The sequence below is a fragment of the Nannobrachium achirus genome (genome assembly GCF_963921795.1).
Source record: "Nannobrachium achirus genome assembly, chromosome: 13".
In the NCBI taxonomy this organism is placed as follows: Eukaryota; Metazoa; Chordata; class Actinopteri; order Myctophiformes; family Myctophidae; genus Nannobrachium; species Nannobrachium achirus.
The window spans coordinates 63,501,147-63,523,446 of record NC_137833.1 but is presented as its reverse complement, the minus strand read 5'-3'; the positions used below and the strand labels follow the sequence as shown (position 1 = coordinate 63,523,446).

General features: G+C 39.3%; 1 protein-coding gene across 1 annotated transcript in view; it reads left to right on the top strand.

Annotated features, from left to right (window-relative positions):
* Positions 1-18,044: 18,044 nt before the first annotated feature.
* The window catches only part of LOC308296665 (uncharacterized protein), an 11,752-nt gene continuing 7,496 nt past the window's right edge, over positions 18,045-22,300 (top strand). Inside the window, exons 1-4 of the mRNA XM_080739993.1 lie at positions 18,045-18,101; positions 18,560-18,589; positions 21,414-21,622; positions 22,112-22,271. Coding sequence (XP_080596119.1) covers positions 21,422-21,622; positions 22,112-22,271 — 361 coding nt within the window. The 5' untranslated portion in view covers positions 18,045-18,101; positions 18,560-18,589; positions 21,414-21,421. The remainder of the gene's footprint in view (positions 18,102-18,559; positions 18,590-21,413; positions 21,623-22,111; positions 22,272-22,300) is intronic.

Here is a 22,300-nt window from a genome sequence, read left to right as displayed (position 1 = left end):
GCTCTGAATGTTAAATAGATAGATAGATAGTTTACGATGACACTATTCTATTCAATGCTAAGCTAACTCAACGACAAAGGACTGCACCGTTTGCGGAAGTAAAACGAGTCGAAGCCAATCACAGACGCCTCCAGGCAGGAAACAGATCATTTTTTCCACACAAGAGAAGAAGAAAACCGGAATAATGTGGCGTTATTACATTTTAGAGAAAAAACTAAACAAAACGTCATAATGGCAAATATCTAAATATTGAATCAAGCAAATTAAAAACTGTTGAGGGTGTTCATAAAAGCCTGATTAGATGATAAAATTACCAAAAATGTTTTTGAAAGTGAAATATCCCTTTAAACCATACTTATTTTTCCTACCTCCTTTAATCCAGTGGTTCTCAACTTTTTCAGGCTGCGACCACCAAAATTATATTTTAACTGGGGACCCCCACCCTGACGAGCAAAAAGAGTTGAAGCATTACATTTTATAAAACACTATTACAAGGGTCTTCAACAGGGGGTCCGGGACCCCTAGGGGGTCCTCAGAGTTACTACAGGGGGTCCTCCTAATCTTTGTGTGATTTTATTTTTACATTAACCACTTGAATCCTATAGCGTCCAATCGTCCATATTCTGAGAACTTTAGCCAACAATTACAGATCTACAAGCTCAACGCCTTGCGCTGTGCGGCGTTGTGAGCTTCTAGATCGGATACTTTCGGCAAAGACATTTGGTGTAGAGGGGAAAAAGAGCAGACTAAGTACAGAGTGAAATATAAAGTTAAGTTCAAACACAAATTGTCATGAATCCAACATACACTGGTGAAACTATGGAATCTATGAAAAGGTTGTGGGGGTCCCCGCTCCATCTCTTTCTCAACCAAGGGATCCTTGGCCTGAAAACGTTGAAGACCCCCCAGTACTATTCTATTGTGAAAATAGCACATCAACATGCTCACAACGGCTATTTTTTTTAGATCTATTAAACAGTAGTTAATTTGTCACTTTAGAAAGGTGCATATACCTTACATAATTTGGTTTAAAAACATACGGAGCAGCATTGTTTTGTAAATGTTTTATCATTAAAAATAACAAATTGAGAAACACTGTTTTAAATGTCACTACTGTTAAGTCGGGCATCTCTGAAAAGACAGGTTGTCTTTATAAGATGTAAGACCTGAATTAATTTGCACTTATGAAGGCAGAGTGTTGTTCTACATGTTGCCCTGTCTTGTATGTTGTCTTTGTTGTTGTGCTTGCAATACACAGTTTAGCCCTGTATGGATTCTCTTCATTTGTGTAACATAATGGGAGTGTTGCCCTTGTTATACACTAAACTAGAGCACTGTTTCACACTGATCAAATGTTTTCTTTCATATGACTGCGCTCATGACGTTTTCAAGTGTGTGAGGCAGTAAAACTCTTTCCACACTGACCACAAGGAAACATCACAATGTGTGAATTTTGTGGTGTCTTTTTAGGCTGGAAATTTGAGAGAAGTGTTGTCCACATGTATCACATCCATAAGGTTTCTCTCCAGTGTGGATTCTCAGATGGCTTTTAAGGCTAGATATTTGAGAGAAGTGGCATCCACATTGATCACACCCATATGGTTTCTCTCCTGTGTGAATTCTATGGTGTCTTATACGGCTCTGCATGTCAGCGAATTGTTGTCCACAATGATCACATCCATATGGTTTCTCTCCAGTGTGAATTCTCTGGTGGCTTTTAAGGCCTGCCATTAGAGAAAAGTGTTGTCCACACGTATCACATCCATAAAGTTTCTCTCCAGTGTGAATTTTCTGGTGTCTTTTAAGGTTTTCCATGTAAGCAAAGCGTTGTCCACACGTATCACATCTGTACAATTTCTCTCCAGTGTGAATTTTCTGGTGGCTTTTAAGGTTTGCCATCATAGAGAATTGTTGTCCACACTGATCACACCCATATGGTTTCTCTCCAGTGTGAACTCTTGTGTGGATGTTAAGGTGTGACATTCGAGAGAATTGTTGTCCACACTGATCACACCCATAGGGTTTCTTTCCAGTGTGAATTCTCTGGTGGCTTTTAAGTTTGGAGATGGCAGGGAAGTGTTTTCCACACTGATCACAGTAGTGTTGTTTTTCCTTAGCCAACCTTCTTTTTCCATTCACCTCTTGTAGGACAGGGAAGACAGACTGGTGATGCAACACTAGATTGAAAAGGGGGAAAAACAGGTCTCTCTATTAGTGTGAACTCTATTAATAAGTACTATTAACCGTACTTAAAAAGTTAATTGTTGTGGATTACCTTGCACAAAAAATATCCTTAAATAAATGGCATGATACAAACTAAACTAGGCAAGTGGTTACTTAAGACTTAACACTTTGACTGCCACAATGTTAAGGGTTTTAAGGGTAAAACCCTTGCCACCATAGAGGCCCATTCATTTTTGACGGAATAAATTGAAAATGGTAGGATGTACGAAAATTGACAAAAATTTCAGAGAATATAGAGTCGGAACCTTAGCTTTCACCATAAAAATTTCGTCCTGCTGTGGTGTTCTGCTGTGGAGAAACCTGAGGGAGAGCGAAAGCTGTACAGATGAAAAAGGAGCATCAGAAATTTACTTTCTGAGATAATTGAGGTCAAAGGAAAAAAACTTTCAGAAGCCCTAGAAACAAATTGGTAAATGGTACAAGAACACACAGTACCTCTAAATGAAGAACAGGGTGCCGACCATAATGCTGTAAAAAAAAAAGTTAAAAAAAGTTGTACCGTGGTCTAGTTATAAGGCAGGAAAGTGGAAGAAGCCAGGAGACTGACAGAGGCTCTTTTTTCATCTTCCCAGGATGAAGGAGAGACAGAGTAGAATCCACTGTGTTTTGACCTGGGATTTTTTATTCAAGCCTTCAGTTAGACATCAGACATCTCAAAAATAAAGATAAAAACTCTGATAAAGATTAAAAAAAAACTTTACATTGCTGTTTCACTTCAGTATAGTTGTAGATGTGTTCCATTGCAATCATCATTTTAGTCACTTCAAACTAAAACGGTCAAACTACCCTGAGCAATTCAAAGTCATAATACATAAAATTAAATAAAAATTTATGTACATTCATATGGAAATGTTTGTATTGACAAAGTCAAGCCAACTGCGACAAACTTCACCATGTTAGAATCCAGACCAGGCAACTGCAAGTAAGAGTAATTATGAAAAAAAAAACATAATTACCATAAGGTATATATAATTATTTGCTATACATTTTATATACACAGGTACATATATTTCCAAAATAGCAGATCTACAAGCTCATAGCCCGGCACCGCGCTATGAGCTTGTAGATCTGCCATTTACATATGATGCCTAATAGCCGATCTACAAGCTCATAGCCCAGCAAGGCACTATGAGCTTAGTATTTTCATGGCTCTCCTTTTAGTAGACCTTGTACCAGTGAACTGTACCGTCATGAAACTGTACCTTTTCCTATGCAAACTTCTAATAAAGTCTTCAATCAATCAATCAATCAATCAATCCCTTCTTTGTATTTACCTACTGTATGTTTTTATACTGTTTTTTATTTCCCTCTTTTTTCCTGACTATATCTACTGCATAGTACTGTGTTCTATCCGTCTGTCATTCAATGTTATATGAGATACTGCAATGGTTTACTATGGAAATAAGCATAGTCTTTTCATGGATCTCATGATCTCCTTTTAGTAGACCTTGTACCAGTGAACTGTACCGTCATGAAACTGTACCTTTTCCTATGCAAACTTCTAAGTCTTCAATCAATCAATCAATCAATCAATCAATCAATCTCTCTCTCCCCAACTTTCTCTCTTGTATCATGGCTGTAAGGTTTATTCTAACGCAGTTGGTTCTCTAGCGAAAAAAAAGAGAGAGAGAGAGAGAGAGAGAGAGAGAGAGAGAGAGAGAGAGAGAGAGAGAGAGAGAGGAAGAGAGAGAGGAAATCTGAGCAGGCTTAGCAAACAACGTTGGCACCGCTTCGATGGGTTACCTTTAGAATAAAACACGATAAAACTATAAACATACAATGAGGATTACCACTGGGATTCTTTTTCGATCTCCATCTCGCTGGATTGGTCAGACTGCGACGTTTGCGAGTGACTTATAGTGGTTGTTTTGCTGGGATGTGTTTGTTTTGCACTAAATCTGTCCTCCTTTCTCACCAAGCTAAGCTAAAGAGGCGTCAATTGGGTATGGCAAGCTATGGCAGCTGCCATACCTTGGCTACAGGGGGAATATAATAAAATGTACTGTAATCGTGCCTGTTGGAAACATGACTGGTGTCTTGCACGCGAGCCTCGCGCGCGTGAAAGACACCAGTCATGTTGCCATAACTTAGCTTTTTCTGAACTGACGCAGCTGAGCTAAACGCCCTGCTCGATCGGTGGTCCGCGCGCGGACCACCTGTTGTGATCCGAGATGAGCATAATCATCTCTCATCTCATGCTTGCTCTCGGAGCGACGTCGGCGACCCCCCCAAACACGCCAATACACCACTGTATATCAATCAATCAATCTAGCAACAACCACTTACTTTATATAGCAGTTCTATTCGCTGCGACGCCGCGGCTCGGTGGTCCCTGGTGGCCTGGTCGATGAACCATGACGATCCAGTAAAACTTTTCAGATCACATGTAACGGCTGTAGAAGTAGTCCTCAGTATTATAGTAAAGCACTAAACTAAACCACCCCCCAAACACATGGCTGCTGCTCCTTCCGTGAATGCCGTCCATCCAGCAATCCCAGGCCTGGGGAGGACGGTCATGTACCAAATCACCATGGTAACACAAGGTAACACAAGCTGATTGGCCACACAATGGTAACCATGGTGATTTTAGTCATTCCAGGGCCCAGGACGGCTGAATCCAAGCGTCAGTGATACATATGCTCCTAATCTTGTGTTAATTAAAAAAAAGACATTCCGGCGTCAACTGACGCCGGTGGCAGCGCGGGGGGGGTAAAAGCGTGACGTCATATGACCTCCGTGGCGGTCAAAGTGTTAAGTAATACTAAAATAACTAGCATTATATAATGGCTATTCTGTGTGCCCACATAAATGATATTCATCTGAGAAGGTCAATTTAACACAATTACAATGAAACAACATGAAATACTGAGACCACATTGAGTAATGAAACTATTGGAAAAAATATGAGCAAAAGGGTAGGCAGAGTAAGTAACATACCAACGTCTTTGTTTTCCTCCTGTTCAGCAGAGTTGAGGTTGAGAGAGTTCATCTTCCCCTGAAGTCTGGAGTCCACAGTAAGATTTGATCAGAAATGATGATATCCTGGAAGACTTGTGGAGACATGTCACAGACGAACTCTTCTTATATTAGAGAGTCTGGGGGTGAAAACACTAACTACTATGAATGATTGGCCAATGAGAACAATAGAACCATCTCTCCACCAATCACAGAGTGACATACATTGCTCCACCCCTCCGTCCTCCCCCCAGATATGATCCATGCAACCTTGTACAAATGAAGTGGCAACAAATTAAACTATAGCCCATCTATGACAAAAAAGCATTTTAGCATCAATATACAGTATGAACATATCTCTATTATGATGACACATATCTATCAAATCAATATATGTATGGGTGGATACACTATGGCACATATAAAATAATTCAAGTGGACATTCTGTTACTATTTGGATTTGAGCCAAAACTTTGGGCTTTAAGCTTTGGTACTGGATTAGGAGATATGAGCAGGGGATCTACCATGGTTTTCACACCGGCTCTGAAGTAGTTAATTTTAGCTTATTTGGTGAGTTTTGACCCTGACAAAATGTATATTCTTTTATAAAGATTCATTGTATTTTTGGCACTCTGATACATGTTTTTCAGCGGTACAAGAATGCCCTTTTTATGATGTGGGTTGTACTCTTTTGCCCTATTTAAATAAGAATGTATAGACAGGTAACTGAGGCAGAGATCATGAAGATTTATGAGAGTCAGTTTTGAACTCCAGTCTTCACACTAACCAGAAACTGTCTACACCACCAGCTTAATGCTAGCTTAATGCTAGCGGCTACACCACCAGAACAGCATTGCAGTACAGCCAAAGGTTATAAAGGTTATGCTAAAATCACAGTAGGGCCTACTCATATAAACCACATATTACAATGCATCTCATGACTTTCAATGTTTATTTAAAAAGCAAGACAAAATTAATGCACATTATTAACACTGAAGTTGCTAATATATCTAAGCGGTAACTAACTAATATCACCCACATTGCACCATACACACGACACACCTCTGGTTCATATTCTCATATTCCATTATATGTTTCTGATCCTTTCTAACAAGGCAAAGTCAAATCTTGCATAGAAACCATGATTATTAACAGTACAGGTAGTACAGCCAAAGGTTGTGCTAAATTGCCATGAACACACATTACTCCATCCTTTAAATTGATTTGACTTAATAGAAGACAGTGGTCTGGTTTCTGTACAAGAATGTCATACAGAACAGCCAAGAATGTCATACAGAACAGCCATCTGTCTTCATAGAACAGGTCAGACTTAGCATTTCAATGCCTCCTAGGTGTCGATGGGCCACCATGTGTTCACCATTTGCATTCTGGGTGATCAAACGTGGTATCTCATAATGTGTAAATGCCCCCAAAGAGGACAATTATCTACCCTTTTATAGCCTGCTCAGGGACTACAGATGCAAATGTTTAACTCTGGCCCATTTACACTCATGAAAAAAAAACTGGTGTGTTGATTAATGTGCTTTGTCCCTGATAAACAAATAAATAAAACCCTCTAATACGGAGAAAGAATGGAAGTCTGATCTACCTAACCCTTTGTTTTGTAACCATGTTAATTAATACAATGATACTAGTAAGACACCTGAGGGTGACTTGCGACCTCAGGGTGACATGCTACCTCGCCCTTTAATTCTTGAATATATGTGACCGAACACAGCTGAGGGCTAGTCATTGAATTTTTTTTTCATTTTCATTTTTTCATTTAATTTGAAAGCTGGGAATCATAGCTACAAATGATATATTGGTTGTGAAGATTGACCCAACAGTTTTGTAGATATGGCTTATAGAGTTATGCCATGCAGAAATAGTACTTTTGAGATATTCAAGTTTTAAATACATTTCTAACCTGCAATGACCTGACTCTGCCACATGGGGAAGTAGAGAGCAATCTTCAATTCAAAGAAGCTTTATTGACATGAGAACACAAACGTTTGCATACATTCTAACTTGGAGAACTTGGCTATTTGTACTTTACTTTAGTAAATCCAATTTCCAATATTTTAACTTCTACTCGACTAGACCTACATTTATTTCAAAACTTTAGTTATTGCTTTGAAGATTTCACTTCAGCTGATATTGTAGCCTATACACATTTTGGCCATTTGAAAATAGCTCACATTGTGAGCTTGTAGATCTGCTATTTTAAAAATATATGTATTTAATACCAGACTCCTACTTGTAACAGAGTATATCTAAATTGCAGTGGGCATATACTTTTACTTAAGTAAACAAGAAAAGTATTTCTTCCTATAGCGGCACAAAGTTCTATGGGGCACCCGTTTTCGTCAGTCCACGTTGCTCTACGGGAAGCTACATGCGCAACACCATAACTCGTGACCTATCGAAATTGGTCAGCTAACTGTGCTATAAAGTGCTTTATGTAACATCAGTGTTTGTGTTTGTGTAACTTCAGTCAGAAGGATAATCTGACGGTTCTGACCCTATAATAAACCACAATCTACAGGCTTAACCGCCCCGGCGTTGTGAGCTTGTAGAAGAGCAACAATAGTTGGGTCGCGTTTTATTCCATGTTTATACCATGCCTACATTAGCCTGCAGCTAGCGCTTAGCTAGCGTTAGCATTAGCCGTTAGCCACTAATAGACAGTCATCCAGAATAGTCTAATAAGTCAACTTTCCGACGTCGAGGGAACGATTGCATTCCATGTGTCCTTCTGATGGATCTTTTCCCCTGGCTGTCATTCCTGTCAATGTTTTATTGTCTAAAAAAACGCTCTGAATGTTAAATAGATAGATAGATAGTTTACGATGACACTATTCTATTCAATGCTAAGCTAACTCAACGACAAAGGACTGCACCGTTTGCGGAAGTAAAACGAGTCGAAGCCAATCACAGACGCCTCCAGGCAGGAAACAGATCATTTTTTCCACACAAGAGAAGAAGAAAACCGGAATAATAATTAAATAAATAATAGATTAAATCATTATAACAACGTAACGTGGTTCATTTGGAACATACGTGGCATTAAATGAACGAGATAAATAGTGTGGTTTGCATCGCTATAAGTAATGGAGTCTCGATATTACCGCATTTGATGACTAACACAGGGTGGTGAAAACTAGCATGTTAGCTGTATTCCGGGAGGACCAACAAAATTATGTCCCGATCTCTCACATTAATAAAAAAAAAGTCTTATTTACATGCAGTTAAGCTCTGGCGTTTAAGTGAAATGTAGCCTAGATATTTTGAGATGCTGTTGTGGCGTTATTACATTTTAGAGAAAAAACTAAACAAAACGTCATAATGGCAAATACTAAATATTTAATCAAGCAAATTAAAAACTGTTGAGGGTGTTCATAAAAGCCTGATTAGATGATAAAATTACCAAAAATGTTTTTGAAAGTGAAATATCCCTTTAAACCATACTTATTGCCACACATACAGTATGGGCGGTGGATACTGGGCAGTGGGGCAATAGAATTAGAACTACTATGAAAGAACGTACAAAAGTGTGTGTATGTATATATATATATATATATATATATATATATATATATATATATATATATATATATATATATATATATTAGACTATATACTCATTAGGTTACTGAACTGTGAGATCGAAACATTGTCGCTTTAAAAACAAAACATCCTTTGCCTTGGAAGTGAGATTAGACTGTGCCATTGATTAGTCTACAGCTTTACTATTCACATGTAATTCAGGTAACTGCATAATGATGATGGTTCATTGTCATTAAAGGTGAGTCAAGCCATAATGATGTGTCATTAGTCATTGTTCGGTCTATTGTTTTACCATTGATTTGCAATTCAGTTTGTAAGTGAGAACTCATACACAATAGAAGGACATCACTATGGGTTGACTGAGTGGCACACTCAAATGTTTATAGAATGGAACAAATCATGTAGGTCTTAACATAGGATACAGTTTGTTTGACCACTTTGATGGCAGATCATGAAATGGAATCCAGGTTTGAGTTGTGTTAATTAATATTTGAGTCATTTAGAAGTTGTATGAAAACTTTATTAACATTCTGCAATCACACAGTACTTTTGTAAACAGGAAACTTTCAGAACAAGTCACCATGAACCAATGTAGGTTTTATGAACATTTTTACAAGATACAAAACACGAATTGCTGTGGTATCACCTTTGTAGGTGTATGCCTATACATTACAGTGTGCACACAATGTATTCACATCATATAACTTAATTCTAGTGACGTACATACCTACATCACTCTACATCAAGCTCAACGCCTCGCGCTGTGCGGCGTTGTGAGCTTCTAGATCGGATACTTTCGGCAAAGACATTTGGTGTAGAGGGGAAAAAGAGCAGACTAAGTACAGAGTGAAATATCAAGTTAAGTTAAAACACAAATTGTCATGAATCCAACATACACTGGTGAAACTATGGAATCTATGAAAAGGTTGTGGGGGTCCCCGCTCCATCTCTTTCTCAACCAAGGGATCCTTGGCCTGAAAACGTTGAAGACCCCCCTGTACTATTCTATTGTGAAAATAGCACATCAACATGCTCACAACGGCTATTTTTTTTAGATCTATTAAACAGTAGTTAATTTGTCACTTTAGAAAGGTGCATATACCTTACATAATTTGGTTTAAAAAACATACGGAGCAGCATTGTTTTGTAAATGTTTTGTCATTTTATCATTTGCACTTATGAAGGCAGAGTGTTGTTCTACATGTTGCCCTGTCTTGTATGTTGTCTTTGTTGTTGTGCTTGCAATACACAGTTTAGCCCTGTATGGATTCTTTTCATTTGTGTAACACTAGAGGTTCGCGGGCCTTCGGCCCGCTCACATATAGAGTCCACGCCAGCTAAAAAAAAAAGAAAAAAAAAAAAAAAAAGAAAAAAAGTAAAAAAAAAAAAAAAAAAAAAAGTTTTAAAAAAAAGTTAAAAAAAAAAAAAAAATTGTGGGGGGGGGGAACTATTGTGGCGGAACTATTGTGCCGCAGCGCACGTTTCCGGTTGGACATATTTGACCGCCGGACGCACTGGAGAGAAGTGACTGTTAAGCCTCTGCTATTTTTCTGCAGCAGGCACATGCAAACACAGTGGTGTCAAATTTCACTCTCTCTCTCTCGCTTGCCCGCACCCCCTCCCCTGTTGCCTCCTCTCTCTCGTGCTTAGCGAATGAGCGGACGGCATAGGGTTAGGGGCGGTACTCCTTACGTCCTAGACGACTACCTATGAGTTGAAGTCGATGTAAAGGGGGCGTGAAGTGGGATGCGGCTCTGGGAGTGTTGCCCTTGTTATACACTAAACTAGAGCACTGTTTCTCTAACTTGGATTTCAAGGTCTCCCCTTAACTGGCTGTATACAAATGGACTTGGTTCCAGTTGTATACTGTCAAGTTGCGGTGAAGTAGCCAACGCTACTACCCCAATTCTAAATAAATCCTAAACATGTTTATACATCCCTGGAGTGATTCTATCAAGCTTTTACCCAAACGAATCCTTTTAATATAGTATAGACATATATGACCGCCAAACGTAAAAGAACCACAAAAAGTCTCCATAGTCTAAGAAAAACATGTTTCTTCAATTAATTGTTATTTTACAGGATAGAGGAAACATGCTTTGTTTCACATACACATAATACTTTAATGTGATTGACTATTTGCCACACACACACACGCTCAAAAACACCTCTTTTTGAAGTTGAATGTTTGCCTTTATTTGTGACTGCACAATCAACATTTTTTTTAATTTGACAACACACTAAAAACAATGATATGTCGCACTAAATACATTTTCACACATTGTTATGTGGATGTACTGATGTTTCTCTTTGTCTATTATGAAGGTATTGTTTTACTATTCACACTGATCAAATGTTTTCTTTCATATGACTGCGCTCATGACGTTTTCAGGTGTGTGAGGCAGTAAAACTCTTTCCACACTGACCACAAGGAAACATCACAATGTGTGAATTTTGTGGTGTCTTTTTAGGTTGGAAATTTGAGAGAAGTGTTGTCCACATGTATCACATCCATAAGGTTTCTCTCCAGTGTGGATTCTCAGATGGCTTTTAAGGCTAGACATTTGAGAGAAGTGGCGTCCACATTGATCACACCCATATGGTTTCTCTCCTGTGTGAATTCTATGGTGTCTTATACGGCTCTGCATGTCAGCGAATTGTTGTCCACAATGATCACATCCATATGGTTTCTCTCCAGTGTGAATTCTCTGGTGGCTTTTAAGGCCTGCCATTAGAGAAAAGTGTTGTCCACACGTATCACATCCATAAAGTTTCTCTCCAGTGTGAATTTTCTGGTGTCTTTTAAGGTTTTCCATGTAAGCAAAGCGTTGTCCACACGTATCACATCTGTACAATTTCTCTCCAGTGTGAATTTTCTGGTGGCTTTTAAGGTTTGCCATCATAGAGAATTGTTGTCCACACTGATCACACCCATATGGTTTCTCTCCAGTGTGAACTCTTGTGTGGATGTTAAGGTGTGACATTCGAGAGAATTGTTGTCCACACTGATCACACCCATAGGGTTTCTTTCCAGTGTGAATTCTCTGGTGGCTTTTAAGTTTGGAGATGGCAGGGAAGTGTTTTCCACACTGATCACAGTAGTGTTGTTTTTCCTTAGCCAACCTTCTTTTTCCATTCACCTCTTGTAGGACAGGGAAGACAGACTGGTGATGCAACACTAGATTGAAAAGGGGGAAAAACAGGTCTCTCTATTAGTGTGAACTCTATTAATAAGTACTATTAACAGTACTTAAAAAGTTAATTGTTGTGGATTACCTTGCACAAAAAATATCCTTAAATAAATGGCATGATACAAACTAAACTAGGCAAGTGGTTACTTAAGACTTAAGTAATACTAAAATAACTAGCATTATATAATGGCTATTCTGTGTGCCCACATAAATGATATTCATCTAAGAAGGTCAATTTAACACAATTACAATGAAACAACATGAAATACTGAGACCACATTGAATAATGAAACTATTGGAAAAAATATGAGCAAAAGGGTAGGCAGAGTAAGTAACATACCAAAGTCTTTGTTTTCCTCCTGTTCAGCAGAGTTGAGGTTGAGAGAGTTCATCTTCCCCTGAAGTCTGGAGTCCACAGTAAGATTTGATCAGAAATGATGATATCCTGGAAGACTTGTGGAGACATGTCACAGACCAACTCTTCTTATATTAGAGAGTCTGGGGGTGAAAACACTAACTACTATGAATGATTGGCCAATGAGAACAATAGAACCATCTCTCCACCAATCACAGAGTGACATACATTGCTCCACCCCTCCGTCCTCCCCCCAGATATGATCCATGCAACCTTGTACAAATGAAGTGGCAACAAATTAAACTATAGCCTATCTATGACAAAAAAGCATTTTTAGCATCAATATACAGTATGAACATATCTCTATTATGATGACACATATCTATCAAATCAATATATGTATGGGTGGATACACTATGGCACATATAAAAATAATTCAAGTGGACATTCTGTTACTATTTGGATTTGAGCCAAAACTTTGGGCTTTCAGCTTTGGTACTGGATTAGGAGATATGAGCAGGGGATCTACGATGGTTTTCACACCTGCTCTGAAGTAGCTAATTTTAGCTTATTTGGTGAGTTTTGACCCTGACAAAATGTATATTCTTTTATAAAGATTCATTGTATTTTTGGCACTCTGATACATGTTTTTCAGCGGTACAAGAATGCCCTTTTTATGATGTGGGTTGTACTCTTTTGCCCTATTTAAATAAGACTGTATAGACAGGTAACTGAGGCAGAGATCATGAAGATTTATGAGAGTCAGTTTTGAACTCCAGTCTTCACACTAACCAGAAACTGGCTACACCACCAGAACACCACCTTACTGTGGTGTTATAAGTATTACTATGAACAGCATTGCAGTACAGCCAAAGGTTATAAAGGTTATGCTAAAATCACAGTGGCCTACTCATATAAACCACATATTACAATGCATCTCATGACTTTCAATGTTTATTTAAAAAGCAAGACAAAATTAATGCACATTATTAACACTGAAGTTGCTAATATACCTAAGCGGTAACTAACTAATATCACCCACATTGCACCATACACACACCTCTGGTTCATATTCTCATATTTCATATTCAATTATATGTTTCTGATCCTTTCTAACAAGGCAAAGTCAAATCTTGCATAGAAACCATGATTATTAACAGTACAGGTAGTACAGCCAAAGGTTGTGCTAAATTGCCATGAACACACATTACTCCATCCTTTAAATTGATTTGACTTAATAGAAGACAGTGGTCTGGTTTCTGTACAAGAATGTCATACAGAACAGCCAAGAATGTCATACAGAACAGCCATCGGTCTTCATAGACCAGGTCAGACTTAGCATTTCAATGCCTCCTAGGTGTCGATGGGCCACCATGTGTTCACCATTTGCATTCTGGGTGATCAAACGTGGTATCTCATAATGTGTAAATGCCCCCAAAGAGGACAATTATCTACCCTTTTATAGCCTGCTCAGGGACTACAGATGAAAATGTTTAACTCTGGCCCATTTACACTCATGAAAAAAAAACTGGTGTGTTGATTAATGTGCTTTGTCCCTGATAAACAAATAAATAAAACCCTCTAATACGGAGAAAGAATGGAAGTCTGATCTACCTAACCCTTTGTTTTGTAACCATGTTAATTAATACAATGATACTACTACAAGACACCTGAGGGTGACTTGCGACCTCAGGGTGACATGCTACCTCGCCCTTTAATTCTTGAATATATGTGACCGAACACAGCTGAGGGCTAGTCATTGAATTTTTTTTTTCATTTTCATTTTTTCATTTAATTTGAAAGCTGGGAATCATAGCTACAAATGATATATTGGTTGTGAAGATTGACCCAACAGTTTTGTAGATATGGCTTATAGAGTTATGCCATGCAGAAATAGTACTTTTGAGATATTCAAGTTTTAAATACATTTCTAACCTGCAATGACCTGACTCTACCACATGGGGAAGTAGAGAGCAATCTTCAATTCAAAGAAGCTTTATTGACATGAGAACACAAACGTTTGCATACATTCTAACTTGGAGAACTTGACTATTTGTACTTTACTTTAGTAAATCCAATTTCCAATATTTTAACTTCTACTCGACTAGGCCTACATTTATTTCAAAACTTTAGTTATTGCTTTGAAGATTTCACTTCAGCTGATATTGTAGCCTATACACATTTTGGCCATTTGAAAATAGCTCACATTGTGAGCTTGTAGATCTGCTATTTTAAAAATATATGTATTTAATACCAGACTTCTACTTGTAACAGAGTATATCTAAATTGCAGTGGGCATATACTTTTACTTAAGTAAACAAGAAAAGTATTTCTTCCTATAGCGGCACAAAGTTCTATGGGGCACCCGTTTTCGTCAGTCCACGTTGCTCTACGGGAAGCTACATGCGCAACACCATAACTCGTGACCTATCGAAATTGGTCAGCTAACTGTGCTATAAAGTGCTTTATGTAACATCAGTGTTTGTGTTTGTGTAACTTCAGTCAGAAGGATAATCTGACGGTTCTGACCCTATAATAAACCACAATCTACAGGCTTAACCGCCCCGGCGTTGTGAGCTTGTAGAAGAGCAACAATAGTTGGGTCGCGTTTTATTCCATGTTTATACCATGCCTACATTAGCCTGCAGCTAGCGCTTAGCTAGCGTTAGCATTAGCTGTTAGCCACTAATAGACAGTCATCCAGAATAGTCTAATAAGTCAACTTTCCGACGTCGAGGGAACGATTGCATTCCATGTGTCCTTCTGATGGATTTTTTCCCCTGGCTGTCATTCCTGTCAATGTTTTATTGTCTAAAAAAACGCTCTGAATGTTAAATAGATAGATAGATAGTTTACGATGACACTATTCTATTCAATGCTAAGCTAACTCAACGACAAAGGACTGCACCGTTTGCGGAAGTAAAACGAGTCGAAGCCAATCACAGACGCCTCCAGGCAGGAAACAGATCATTTTTTCCACACAAGAGAAGAAGAAAACCGGAATAATAATTAAATAAATAATAGATTAAATCATTATAACAACGTAACGTGGTTCATTTGGAACATACGTGGCATTAAATGAACGAGATAAATAGTGTGGTTTGCATCGCTATAAGTAATGGAGTCTCGATATTACCGCATTTGATGACTAACACAGGGTGGTGAAAACTAGCATGTTAGCTGTATTCACATCATATAACTTAATTCTAGTGACGTACATACCTACATCACTCTACATCAAGCTCAACGCCTCGCGCTGTGCGGCGTTGTGAGCTTCTAGATCGGATACTTTCGGCAAAGACATTTGGTGTAGAGGGGAAAAAGAGCAGACTAAGTACAGAGTGAAATATCAAGTTAAGTTAAAACACAAATTGTCATGAATCCAACATACACTGGTGAAACTATGGAATCTATGAAAAGGTTGTGGGGGTCCCCGCTCCATCTCTTTCTCAACCAAGGGATCCTTGGCCTGAAAACGTTGAAGACCCCCCTGTACTATTCTATTGTGAAAATAGCACATCAACATGCTCACAACGGCTATTTTTTTTAGATCTATTAAACAGTAGTTAATTTGTCACTTTAGAAAGGTGCATATACCTTACATAATTTGGTTTAAAAACATACGGAGCAGCATTGTTTTGTAAATGTTTTGTCATTTTATCATTTGCACTTATGAAGGCAGAGTGTTGTTCTACATGTTGCCCTGTCTTGTATGTTGTCTTTGTTGTTGTGCTTGCAATACACAGTTTAGCCCTGTATGGATTCTTTTCATTTGTGTAACACTAGAGGTTCGCATCTAGAGTCCAGATTTTACCCAGGTTCACATCTAGAGTCCACGCCCGCTAAAAAAAAAAAAAAAAAATTAAAAAAAATATATAAGAAAAAAAGTAAAAAAAAAAAAAAAAAAAAAAAAAAGTTTAAAAAAAAAGTTAAAAAAAAAAAAAATGTGGGGGGGGGGGAACTATTGTGGCGGAACTATTGTGCCGCAGCGCACGTTTCCGGTTGGACATATTTGACCGCCGGACGCACTGGAGAGAAGTGACTGTTAAGCCTCTGCTATTTTTCTGCAGCAGGCACATGCAAACACAGTGGTGTCAAATTTCACTCTCTCTCTCTCTCTCTTGCTTGCCCGCACCCCCTCCCCTGTTGCCTCCTCTCTCTCGTGCTTAGCGAATGAGCGGACGGCATAGGGTTAGGGGCGGTACTCCTTACGTCCTAGACGACTACCTATGAGTTGAAGTCGATGTAAAGGGGGCGTGAAGTGGGATGCGGCTCTTAGAGGAATGTATATATAAGATAATGGGAGTGTTGCCCTTGTTATACACTAAACTAGAGCACTGTTTCTCTAACTTGGATTTCAAGGTCTCCCCTTAACTGGCTGTATACAAATGGACTTGGTTCCAGTTGTATACTGTCAACACACTCTCATACCTAAAACGTCAAATATGGCCTTTGGGACAGTATCCGCAAATGGAGCAGTTTGCCGTCGCGGGACGCCTGTGCAGGCAAAATGCGCCTTTCAGGGTTCATGCTGGTTCATTCCCGAGCTGGCGTAAATCTGCCTTTTTAGGCGTCCCCGAGCTGGCGTAAATTTGCCTTTTTAGGCGTCCCCGAGCTGGCGTAAATCTGCCTTTTTAGGCGTCCCATTGACAACAACACTGGATTTACAGAACGTGCGATAAAAAGCTTGTTTTAAATGCACCAGACCACACACCACCACCCACAGAATCCTGCTATTTTCCTCAGCATTTCGGTACTAATTTGGTCATATTTCTATGGCTAATTTTGTTGAGAAAGAACGTTTATATTAACTTTCCAAAGCCTCACGGCTTTGGAAAGCAGTCACCAGTGGCGTCAGTTCAGAAAAGGCTAAGGTATGGCAACATGACTGGTGTCTTGCACGCGCGCCCTCGCGCGCGTGCAAGACACCAGTCATGTTGCCATACCTTAGCAACAGGCACGATGAAAAGTATATTTTATTATTTCCCCCTGTAGCCAAGGTATGGCAGCCGCCATAGCTTGCCATACCCAATTGACGCCGCTTTGGAAAGCAGTCACCAGTGGCGTCAGTTCAGAAAAGGCTAAGGTATGGCAACATGACTGGTGTCTTGCACGCGCGCCCTCGCGCGCGTGCAAGACACCAGTCATGTTGCCATACCTTAGCAACAGGCACGATGAAAAGTACATTTTATTATTTCCCCCTGTAGCCAAGGTATGGCAGCCGCCATAGCTTGCCATACCCAATTGACGCCTCTAGACATCACATGCAATACTTCCGTTCAGAAGCTTGTTTAACTGATACTATTTTTGTTGTCAATAAAGATCTGAAGAACCTATCTAGCTCAGTGTGTTTTAATAAATTACTTTTTCTGACACTTTTATCGCATGTGATACATGTGATAAATGTGTATTGTAAATAATAATATTTAATAAATATATCACGTTACGGCCCAATTGCTCTGAATTGTTTTGCATCCTGTTTTTCACAACGCATACCTACATTGACACACTTAGACTATTTCCGTATCCTATTTAGACCGGATGCATATAAGGAAGCAACATGGGAGCCAAGCCAAACGAGGCAAGCTTCCTTATAACTGACGTTTGGGTAGGCCAATCAGAGGCAGGTAAAGGCGGGTCTTTTCGCAAAGGCCGCGCTGTGATTGGCTAGTTGGCACTGAGCGACGATTCGAGTTCTGCACTTCCGTCTGAAGTTTAGACTGACTGAAGAGTGAAGAAGTTGTTATGTTTACATTTTACAGATAGCGGCCAGCGACTGAGGACGGTAGGTAATTTTTTATATCTATGCTTGTCTGCATGTAAATGTAATACAGTAAATACATGATTACGCCGACATAAAGTTATAGTTATCTTTATCTGGTGGGAGTGACGCTTTAGACTGTGTTTTGTGGGACATATGAAGCAACGTCTCGAGCCATTACTCCCGACTAGTAAGTGGTCACTGGTCATGCGTTCAGCATGTCAATCTAAACCAACCAGGCTACTATAGTGTATCGCGTCTAATGTCGGCCTTCATCTGTGTATTTATTTATCATAACTACCCTGTGCTTGTTTAAGTTTGTTTATAAAGCCAGGTTCTGAATATCAGTGCGTATTGTTTAGTTATAGAACTGTAATGGTCCATGGTGGCCACTGGAATATTATATTTGATCATGATGATATTTGATTGTATTATGCATTTATTTCTTCATGCCCCCCCCCCCCCCCCTTCACCCTTATGCTACAGGTTTCTTTGCCATTCATCACCTCCCTAGCAGTGAGTACCAACAACTTAAAACACACAACTCACAATTAATAATACATGATATTAGTTGTACTAATAAAGTGTGTTCAGTGTTGGACAAATTAAACAATGTGGCTCTCCATTCTACTAAGTTATTCGTTATTAAAGCTACTAAGTTACTTACAAAATATGTAGCTGCACTACTAGTTGACTCTTGAGTGATTGAATAAAACACACAACTATGTAAATGCTACAAACGGATGCATGTGGAGAATTCTCTTAATATGAATACCAACTGTACTCAACTCATTTGATGTGCTGTTGAAGATGTATTGATCTAGCCTTTGTCAAGATGGTTAAGAAAATTGATAACATCTTGAAAGCTACATCATTCTGAAAATGGCTTTAAAGCTTTTGAATACCAGACTTTCACTTTCACTCATATTATTTTAATTAAAAAAATTGAGTACTTTTTTCCACCACTGGTTTCTGCACTACTTAAACATTTAGTCCCAGTCATACAAGTGTAAAACATAAAAGTGTTTTTTTTTATGCAGCCATAGTTCTGCAACTAGACCCACCTTAGTAGGATGTGATTGCGACCGTCAGTGGTGCAATAGTGATTCAATCAATGTTTGGGGGTCGCTTATCTAGAGACACTTACTATACAGGTCTATTGATATACATATAGCCTTGTTTCTTTGTTAAAACATTCTGTTGTGACTGTAAACTTGGGGGGTAACCTGACGCTACTATGAAAAGCTACACCGGCTGTCAGTCAGTCTGTCTGTCCATCACACTTTTGGCCCTACTCTTGTCACCGTTGCCCCTATCCATGCCAAACTTTGCACACACACTCCTTGGCTGACAAACCACAACCTCTGATTTCTCACATGCCCCTCTTCTAGCGCTACCATGAGGTTGCCGACCTGGCGGTCGCTTATCTCCCGATTAGGAAGTCTTACTGGTGGTACTGTAGGTGTTGCATGCTAAATTTGCAAATCAAATAACAGAATTATATGCTATTATAAAAGCAGCATTACACATTCAGGTGGTACAGTGGTAAAGTCCCTGCCCACCACCACAGAGGTTGTAGGTTTGAATCCACCTGGTGCAACCGGCTATGTCGGGTGCCGATGCCAATACAATTGGCCTGTGTTGGGGGGGATTGGGGAATAAGTTGTGCTTATTCCTGCTAATGGCCGCGTTTCCCAAAACGATATTGAGCACTCGTAAGCTCAGGCATGGTTGTAGAGACCCAAACAGCCTGCTCGGGAATGTCCAACACACACCCATCGAGCCAACACGACTCAACGCATGGAGAACCAGTCCGCTCAGATAGTGGGCTGTAGCCAGGCAATCATCATTCTACACTCTGTGAGTTAGCCTACATTTTCGAACGATTTGGTTCCTAACTTCCAAAATATTACAGCCCTGTCTCTTTAGTCCCTTGTGCCAACACAACACTGAGCTAAAGAGGCAGGACTGTTATATTTTAGTTTGGAAGTTAGGAACAAAATGTTTCCAAAATGTAAGTGTAGGATGATGATCGCCTGGCTTCAGCCCACTCTCTGAGCCGACTGGTTCTCCAGCGCGTTAATTCTTAGCGTTGTAAGTTTTATTGATGGGCCGATACAATCACACAAACCAACAGCTGACATTATTCATTTGGAAGCCCAGAGCCATTCAAGCAGAGTTTCAGGGAGAGTTGCATCATCTCCGTTCACATGGGGCCAGAGTTGGCAGAACTCTCTAATACAAGGCTCCTGCCAGCCTTAGGGCAGTAGGCTGTTTTGAGAGAGGCGCCGTCATCATTTGGACCACAGCCTTACGAAGGGCTTCGCATGACCTGCGCTTTGGGAAACGAGGCCATTATCTTTAAATGTTTTTTTTTAAACAAACTGAACCCAATCCTATGTTGTTGTTTTTTTTGTTTTGTTTTTTTCTGATCCAGATTACAGTAGATTAGAGATTATCATGATTGATTCATTGTGTATGACGTTATAGAGTAGATCATTGATTATATTAATATCGAGGTCTTTATGATGATACTAGTCTCGCGTAGCCAGACAACTATTCCACAATCTCCGAATGCTATATAGAGTCTGGAACGGCAGCTCCCGAACGTCAAGTATCGGAAGTAGCCACTGCTGCACGGAAGTTGACGGAACTGTAGTCCCACTGGAAACATAACAGAAGCACACTCGCACAGAGTCATTCGAGCAGCATATTCTTGTTATGGGTGTCTAGTTTAAGAAAACATTTGAAAACATCATGGAAGTAACACCAACAACACCAGAGTAAGACGAAATAACGCCCCAAAAATATTGAAAGGAGACATAACGCTTCCAGTAGGACATGTTATTGCTACTGCACCAAGGGAGCGGTTGCGTCACATCCGCTCTATCTCGCACTCATCGTTTCTATTTCTGTGCCCCAGACTGTTGACGGGAGCATTTGCAAATCGCGGAGGCAACAGTCTGGCCACACGAGATGATACTAATACTTCATAGTTAGGAGTCGAAAGGCCTTCAGTAGGCCTCAGTAAGGCCTATTGTTTTGGTAAAGCCTATCTTGTTATGGTACGCCTCGTCCCAGAGGCCTTGAAGCCACACGTATAACTTAGTGTCTGACCATTATTCTTTGCAGAACTACCGTACCACTGTGTTTACTGTACTTCTGTCCATGATATCATGTTACAGAAACTTGACCACCACCACCTAAAACTGTCTTGTCTCCTCTGTTTCTTATTGATTATTGATTGATCTGAATTCCACCACTGTATTTCTGTACATTCTTAAAATTATTATGCATAAATACATTATGTAAAATTCTGTATATCTTTCTGTCTCAACAGTTCCAAAAATGACACGAAGCAAACAGGTGAAATGCACCCAATGCGATCGGCTTTGGCCAGTCTGGAAGAAGGCATGTGGGGCCTGTTTGACACCCCTGACCAGCAGACCACGGGTGACGAGGAGATTTGTGAAATATGGTCCAAAGTGGGCCGAACAAGAGAAAAAAAACAAAAATGTCTCGCGACATGTGAACGCTGCAATAATTGCAGTAAGTAAAAATATATGAATATACTTCTTAAAATCATGAAAAAGTTTAAAGAAATTTTAATTTTGAAAGTGAAACGTATCTTCTAAATTCATTGCAAGTGAAAGAAAAAAGAAAATCCCTATCTCAGTCAAAATACAAAAATATTAGATAAGACCAATCACAAAAATTAAGTTGTAGTAATCTACAAACTCGGATCTATAAACTCAGTGTTGTATTGTGACACACTGTGAGATTGTTATTTTCGTCCATTTCTTCTAAATATTTTCTTTTACATTTGAGTACCTTTTACTTTTTTTCTTTAAATATATTTTAATGACAATACTTGTTGCATACCCGACATATGGCATATATTACATGGGAATTTGGGAATAAGCATAGGTACAGCAATGTTGCCTCTAAGATACTCATCCAAATTAGACAGCTTCATTTTCAATAATTCATTGTTTTTAACTTGTGTGCCAACTGCTTCTACTCATTTGTTCATTTCAGGTGAAAAAACTTGGGACTTTGGGCTTAAAGCCCATTCTGTTTTGGGCCCAGTTCCGCAAGGTTAATACGGCTAACCAGTATGGGAGGCTAAAATTTGAACCAGAGCACATGAAGTTGTTTCAGACGATGCTACAAGCTTACGAGTATCTCATGACTGTGTGTAAGAAAACGTTTATTATCATTCTATCT